Source organism: Columba livia, unplaced genomic scaffold, assembly GCF_036013475.1.
Source record: "Columba livia isolate bColLiv1 breed racing homer unplaced genomic scaffold, bColLiv1.pat.W.v2 Scaffold_588, whole genome shotgun sequence".
NCBI classification, from domain to species: domain Eukaryota; kingdom Metazoa; phylum Chordata; class Aves; order Columbiformes; family Columbidae; genus Columba; species Columba livia.
This window is the reverse complement of record NW_027043625.1, coordinates 52971-61291: the sequence shown is the minus strand read 5'-3', so window position 1 is coordinate 61291 and position 8321 is coordinate 52971. Positions and strand designations below refer to the sequence as shown.

The window sequence follows — 8321 nt, the reverse complement described above, 5'->3', positions numbered from 1 at the left end:
CCATTGACCCCATTGTCCCCAATGTCTCCATTGACCCCATTGCCCCCATTGCCCCATTGCCCCCAATGTCCCCAATGTCCCCATTGACCCCATTGACCCCATTGACCCCATTGTCCCCATTGCCCCCATTGTCCCCGTTGCCCCCATTGTCCCCAATGTCCCCAATGTCCCCACTGACCTCTGGCTGACCCCGTCTCTCCTCTCCCCCTCCCCCCCATCCCCCTCCAGTGCCGCCCGCGGAGCCGGAAGTGACGCAGGGGGGCGTGGCCGTGGCGGGGGCGGAGCTGGAGCTGCGCTGCCTCGTGCCCCGAGCGCGCCCCCGGCGGCGCTGCGCTGGTACCGGGACCGCAGGGAGCTCGGCGGTAACGGGGACAGCGGGGACATGGGGGGATGGGGGGACACGGGGGGGATGGGGGGGATGGGGGGACATGGGGGGGATGGGGGATGTGGGGACATTGGGGTCAATGGGGATATGGGGACAATGGGGTCAATGGGGACAATGGGGTGTGGGGGACATGGGGGGGCGGGGGGGATGGGGGATGTGGGGACATTGGGGGTAATGGGGATATGGGGACAATGGGGTCAATGGGGACAACGGGGTGGGGGGGGGACATGGGGGGCGGGGACAATGCGGGGGATGGGGGATGTGGGGACAATGGGGGGGGATGGGGGATGTGGGGACATTGGGGTAATGGGGATATGGGGACAATGGGGACAATGAGGGGTCAATGGGGATGATGGGGACAGTGGGGATGGGGGGGGACATGGGGGAGCGGGGGGGCAGGGACAATGGGGGGGGGGATGGGGGATGTGGGGACATTGGGGGGGATGGGGGATGTGGGGACAATGGGGGTGATGGGGATATGGGGACAATGGGGTCAATGGGGACAACGGGGTGGGGGGGGACATGGGGGGAGGGGGGGGGTTGGGGCAATGGGGGTGATGGGGATATGGGACATTGGGGGTGATGGGGATATGGGGACAATGGGGACAATGGGGATGATGGGGACAACGGGGGGGGCGGGGGGGAGCGGAGGGGGTGGGGGGGGCGGGGACAATGGGGGGGGGGATGGGGGATGTGGAGACATTGGGGTCAATGGGGTATGGGGACAATGGGGATGATGGGGACAGTGAGGGGTCAATGGGGACAACGGGGGAGGGGGGGACATGGGGGGGCGGGGGGGGCGGGGACAATGGGGGGGGATGGGGGATGTGGGGACAATGGGGATAATGGGGATATGGGGACAATGGGATACATTGTCCCCATTGTCCCCATTCCCCCCATTGCCCCCATTGTCCCCATCGCCCCCATCACCCCCATCGTCCCCATTGTCCCCAATGTCCCCATTGTCCCCATTGCCCCCATTGCCCTCATTGTCCCATTCCCCCCATTGTCCCCATCATCCCCATCACCCCCATCGCCTCCATTGTCCCCAATGTCCCCATTGTCCCCATTGTCCCCATTGCCCCCATTGCCCCCATTGTCCCCATCGCCCCCATTGTCCCCAATGTCCCCATTGTCCCCATCACCCCCATTGCCCCCATTGTCCCCATCACCCCCAATGTCCCCATCGTCCCCATTGTCCCCATTGTCCCCATTACCCCATTGTCCCCATTGTCCCCATTGTCCCCATTGTCCCCATCGTCCCCATCGTCCCCATCGCCCCCATTGTCCCCAATGTCCCCATTGTCCCCATCACCCCCATTGCCCCCATCACCCCCATCGCCCCCATTGCCCCCATCGCCCCCACTGTCCCCATCGCCCCCATGGTCCCCATCGCCCCCGTGTCCCCCCTGTCCCCGTGTCCCCGTGCAGGCGTCCCCAGCCGGGAGCAGCGGGGGCTGGTGTTCGCGCAGCTCAACGTGCTGCGGCTGCGCGTGGAGCGCGGGGACAACGGCGCCACCGTCACCTGCGAGGTGACGCACCCCGCGCTGCCCCGGGGACAGCGGCGCCGGGCACAGCTCACGCTGGACGTGCAGTGTGCGTGCGGGGCGGGGGACGGGGCAGCGGGGGCAATGGGGGTCAATGGAGGGACTGGGGGTCAATGGAGGGACTGGGGGTCAATGGGGGGACTGGGGGGTCAATGGAGGGACTGGGGATCAATGGGGGACTGGGGGGTCAAGGGGAGGTCAATGGAGGGACTGGGATGGACTGGGAGGTCAATGGGAGGGACTGGAAGTGACAGGGAGGTCAATGGGATGGACTGGGAGGTCAATGGGGGAACTGGGATGGACTGGGAGGTCAATGGGAGGTCAATGGAGGGACTGGGGGTCAATGGGATGGACTGGGAGGTCAATGGGAGGTCAATGGGAGGTCAATGGGAGATCAATGGAGGGACTGGGGGGTCAATGGGGGGACTGGGAGGGATGGGAGATCAATGGGAGAGACTGGGAGGTCAATGGGGGTAACTGGGGGGTCAATGGGATAGACTGGGAGGTCATTGGGATGGACTGGAGGTCAATGGGAGGGACTGGGGGTCAATGGGATAGACTGGGAGGTCAATGGAGGGACTGGGGTCAATGGATAGACTGGGAGGTCAATGGGATGGACTGGAGGTCAATGGGAGCGACTGGGGGTCAATGGGATAGACTGGGGGGTCAATGGGGGAACTGGAGACACTGGAGGTCAATGGGAGACACTGGGAGGTCAATGGATGGACTGGAAGTGACTGGGAGGTCAATGGGATGGACTGGGGGTCAATGGGAGGGACTGGAGGTCAATGGGATGGACTGGGGGGTCAATGGGAGGGACTGGGAGGTCAATGGGATGGACTGGGGGGTCAATGGAGGGACTGGGGGTCAATGGGATGGACTGGGGGGTCAATGGGAGGGACTGGGAGGTCAATGGGATGGACTGGGAGGTCAATGGGATGGACTGGGGGGTCAATGGGGGAACTGAGAGACACTGGGAGGTCAATGGGAGGGACTGGAAGTGACTGGGAGGTCAATGGGATAGACTGGGGGGTCAATGGGAGGGACTGGGAGGTCAATGGGATGGACTGGAAGTGACTGGGGGGTCAATGGGAGGTCAGTGGGATGGACTGGGGGATCAATGGGGGGACTTGGGGTCAATGGGAGATGCTGGGGGGTCAATGGGATGGAGTGGAGGGACTGGAGGTTAATGGGATAGACTGGGGATCAATGGGAGATACTGGGGGGTCAATGAGGGACTGGGGGTCAATGGGAGGGACTGGGAGGTCAATGGGGGTAATCTGGGGGTCAATGGGGGGACTGGGGGTCAATGGGAGGTCAATGGGAGGTCAATGGGGGGACTGGGATGGACCGGGGGTCACTGGGGTCACCGGGGTCACCGGGGTCACCGTGTCCCCAGACCCCCCAGCGTGCGCATCCAGGTGTCCCCGCGGGTGCTGCGCGAGGGGGACACGCTGGTGCTGAGCTGCAGCGTCACCGGGAACCCCCCGTGAGTGCCACCAACACCGGGACATCGGGGGGACACCCCGTCACCCCCCCTTGGGGACATCGGGGACATCGGGGGGACATTGAGGGGACATCGGGGGGACACCCCTGGGGACATTGAGGGGACATTGGGGACATCGGGGGGGACATTGAGGGGACATCGGGGGGACACCCCTGGGGACACGTGGGGTGGGGCCAAGGGGGGCGGAGCTGAGTCTGGGTGGTGTCCCCAATGTCCCCATTGACCCCAATGACCCCATTGACCCCATTGACCCCAATGTCCCCATTGACCCCATTGACCCCAATGTCCCCAGTGTCCCCAATGTCCCCATTGACCTCATTGTCTCCATTGACCCCAATGTCCCCAGTGTCCCCATTGACCCAATGACCCCCATTGTCCCCAATGTCCCCATCAACCCCATTGACCCCAATGTCCCCAGTGTCCCCATTGTCCCCATTGCCCCAATGGCCCCAATGTCCCCAATGTCCCCCATTAACCCCAATGTCCCATTGACCTCATTGTCCCATTGACCCCACTGACCCCATTGACCCATTGTCCCAATGTCCCCAATGTCCCCATTGACCCCAATGGCCCCAATGGCCCCACTGTCCCCATTACCCCCAATGTCCCCATCGCCCCCATTGACCCCACTGACTCAATGTCCCCATTGTCCCCATTGACCCTAATGTCCCCATCAACCCAAATGGCCCCAATGTCCCCATTGCCCCCAATGTCCCCATTACCCCCATTGCCCCTATTACCCCCATTGTCCCCATTGTCCCCAGTGTCCCCATTGTCCCCATTGTCCCCACTGACCCCTTGTCCCCGTCCCTCCAGCCCCACGGACGTGTCGTGGTCGCGCTCCAACGGGTCACTTCCTGTTCCGGGGCGGGCGGAGCAGCGGGCGGGGCCCTGGGGGGCGGAGCTTCGCGTCCCCGACCTGGGCCCCGGGGACAACGGTGACACCTACAGCTGCTCGGCGGGAAACGCGCACGGCCGCGGCAGCGCCAGCGTGGCCCTCCGCGTGCACGGTACCGCCTCCCCGCTGGCGTCCCTTGTCATCGTATTGTCACCTACTGTCCTCTGTTGTCATTGTATTGTCACCCACTGTCATTGTATTGTCACCCGCTGACGTCCCTTGTCATCGTATTGTCACCCGCTGGCGTCCATTGTCATCGTATTGTCACCCACTGTCATCGTATTGTCACCCGCTGACATCTATTGTCATCTATTGTCACCCGCTGACATCTATTGTCATCGTATTGTCACCCACTGACATCTATTGTCATCGTATTGTCACCCGCTGACATTGTATTGTCACCCACTGTCATCGTATTGTCATCTACTGTCATCATATTGTCACCCACTGTCATCGTATTGTCACCCGCTGACATCTGTTGTCACCCGCTGTCATCGTATTGTCACCTACTGTCATCGTATTGTCACCCGCTGTCATTGTATTGTCATCTACTGTCACCCACTGACATCTATTGTCATCGTATTGTCACCCGCTGACATCTGTTGTCATTGTATTGTCACCTACTGTCATCATATTGTCACCCGCTGGCATCTGTTGTCATCTACTGTCATCGTATTGTCACCCGCTGGCATCGTATTGTCACCTACTGTCATTGTATTGTCACCTACTGTCACCCACTGACATCTATTGTCATAGTATTGTCACCCGCTGACATCGTATTGTCACCCGCTGGCATCTATTGTCATCGTATTGTCACCCGCTGCCATCGTATTGTCACCCGCTGACATCCATTGTCACCCGCTGGCATCTATGTCATCGTATTGTCACCCGCTGCCATCGTATTGTCACCCGCTGGCATCTATTGTCATTGTATTGTCACCCACTGTCATCGTATTGTCATCTACTGTCATTGTATTGTCACCTGCTGTCACCCACTGACATCTATTGTCATTGTATTGTCACCCACTGACATCTATTGTCATCGTATTGTCACCCGCTGACATCCATTGTCACCCGCTGGCGTCTATTGTCATCGTATTGTCACCCGCTGACATCGTATTGTCACCTACTGTCATTGTATTGTCACCCACTGACATCTATTGTCATCGTATTGTCACCCACTGACATCGTATTGTCACCCGCTGCGTCTATTGTCACCCGCTGGCATCTATTGTCATCGTATTGTCACCCGCTGACATCCCATTGTCACCCGCTGGCATCTGTTGTCATCGTATTGTCACCCACTGTCATCGTATTGTCATCTACTGTCATTGTATTGTCACCTGCTGTCACCCACTGACATCTATTGTCATCGTATTGTCACCCGCTGACATCCGTTGTCACCCGCTGGCGTCTAATGTCATCGTATTGTCACCCGCTGGCATCTCTTGTCACCCGCTGGCGTCCATTGTCATCGTATTGTCACCTATTGTCATCGTATTGTCACCCACTGTCATCATATTGTCACCCGCTGGCATCTGTTGTCACCCGCTGTCATCGTATTGTCACCTGCTGTCACCCACTGACATCTATTGTAATTGTATTGTCACCCGCTGACATCTGTTGTCATCGTAATGTCACCCACTGTCATCGTATTGTCATCTACTGTCACCTATTGTCATCCATTGTCACCCGCTGTCATCGTATTGTCACCTGCTGTCATTGTATTGTCACCCGCTGTCACCCAATGTCATCGTATTGTCACCCGCTGTCACCCACTGACATTGTATTGTCATCGTATTGTCACCCACTGTCATTGTATTGTCACCCACTGTCACATATTGTCACCTGTTGTCACCCACTGTGGTTGTATTGTCACCTACTGTCATGCTATTGTTACCCATTGTCATCCTGTTGTAATCTATTGTCATCCTATAGTCACCTGTTGTCACCCATTGTCACCTGTTGTCACCCATTGTCACCCGTTGTCACCCATTGTCATCCTACTGTCACCCATTGTCATTCTACTGTCACCCATTGTCACCCGTTGTCACCCATTGTCACCCATTGTCACCTATTATCACCGCGGCCCCACAAGCCCCACCCACCCCACAAGCCCCGCCCCTCTGAGCCCCCAGCCCCGCCCACTCTGACCCCGCCCCTCCACAGCCCCACGGGCACATCCAGCCCCACCCCCCCCAGGCCACGCCCACACACGTGACCCCACCCACCCCGTGACCCCACCCCTGTGCCCCAGCGGCCGGGGCGGCCCTGGCCACGCCCACAACCCCATGACCCCGCCCACCACCTGACCTCGACACTGTGGCCCCACCCACCCCTGACCCCGCCTCCCCGTGACCCCACCCCCCTGCCACAGTGACGGAGGTGGTCCTGGCCACGCCCACCCCCTGCCCCTGCCCCAGTGACCCCGCCCCACCGTGACCCCGCCCCCCACCCGTGACCCCGCCCACATCCTGCAGGGGCGGTGCTGGCCACTCCCATCCCTGACCCCCTACCCCCCCATGACCCCGCCCCCATGCCACAGAGGAGGGGGCGGTCCTGGCCACGCCCACCCCTGACACCGCCCACCCCGTGACCCCCGCCCCCCCATGACCCCACCCCCCTGCCACAGTGGCAGGGATGGTGCTGAACACGCCCACCCCCTGAAACCACGCCCCTGACCACGCCCACCCCGTGACCCCGCCCCCCCGTGCCGCAGCGGCGGGGGCGGTGCTGGCCACGCCCCAGGCCACGCCCTTCGCCATCGTGGGCGGGGTCCTGGCGCTGCTGGTGTTCCTGCTGCTCTGCCTGCTGGGGGCGCTGCTCTGGTGCTCCGTGCGCCAGAAAGGTGGGCGGGGCCAAGGGGGCGGGGCCTCGTGGGGGGCGGGGCCAAAGGGTGGGGGCTTCTGGGGGGCGGGGCTTCCAACTGGGCGGGGGGGGCGGAGGGGGGCAGAGGGTGAGGGGTCAAGGGGAGGGGGCGGGGCCTCCAAAGGGGATTGGGCCAGAGGGGCGGGGCTTCCAAATGGGCGGGGCCTCGGAGAGGGTTGGGGGCAATGGGAGGGGGCGGGGCCAAGGGGGTGGGGCCTCATGGGGCTTTAAAGGAGTGTTGGGAGGGGGTGGAGCTTGGGAAGGGGGTGGAACTTGGGAAAGGGGTGGAGTTGGGGCGGAGCTTGGGAAGGGGTGGAGCTTTGGAAGTGGGCGGAGCTTGGGAAGGGGGTGGACTTGGGCGGAGCTTGGAAAGGGGGTGGAGCTTGAGATGGGGCGGAGCTTGGGAAGGGGGTGGATCTTGCATGGGGTGGAGCTTGGGAAGGGGTGGAGCTTAGGAGGGGTGTGGCTTGGCGAGGGGGCGGGGCTGTGCTAAGGGGCGGGGCTTGTTAGAAGCGGGAAGGGCTTGTATTAAGGGGGTGGGGCTTCAAAGAGGGGGCGGGGCTTGGACTGGGGAGGAGCCAGGACTTGGGGGCGGGGCCGGGGGTTGTGGGCGGGGCCAGGAGGAGCTCAGGCAGCGCTGCGGGAAGGGGCGTGGCCCTGTGGCGGGGGGGGGGGGGGGGGGGCGTGTCCCCGGAGCCGCTCTCTGATTGGCCGCCGCAGGGTCGTACCTGACGCACGAGGCGAGCGGATTGGACGAGCCCGGGGAGGCGCGGGAGGCGTTCCTGGGGGGGGACGGCGGGAAACGGCGCGAGGAGTTCTTCATCTAGGGACGGACGGACAGCGGGACGGGGGACGGGGGGACAGGGGGACAATGGGGGACATGGGGACAATGGGGGACATGGGGACAATGGGGACAATGGGGGGACAGGGGGACAGGGGGACAATGGGGGACATGGGGACATGGGGACAATGGGGGGACAGGGGGACAGGGGGACAATGGGGTACAGGGGGACATGGGGGGACAGGGGACAGGAGGACGGACATGGGGACAATGGGGACATGGGGACAATGGGGGACAATGGGGGGATGGGAGACATTGGGGGGACAGGGGGACAC

General features: G+C 62.1%; 1 protein-coding gene across 1 annotated transcript; it reads left to right on the top strand.

The window, feature by feature from the left end:
• Positions 1-228: 228 nt before the first annotated feature.
• CADM4 (cell adhesion molecule 4) lies at positions 229-8084 on the top strand (the record flags this gene model as incomplete). Its single annotated transcript, XM_065048325.1, is given in 7 exon segments — positions 229-312; positions 315-362; positions 1817-2022; positions 3168-3421; positions 4256-4449; positions 7057-7185; positions 7926-8084. Coding segments are annotated over 7 exon segments (1022 nt in total), but the record flags the coding sequence as incomplete, so codon positions are not given.
• Positions 8085-8321: the final 237 nt, after the last annotated feature.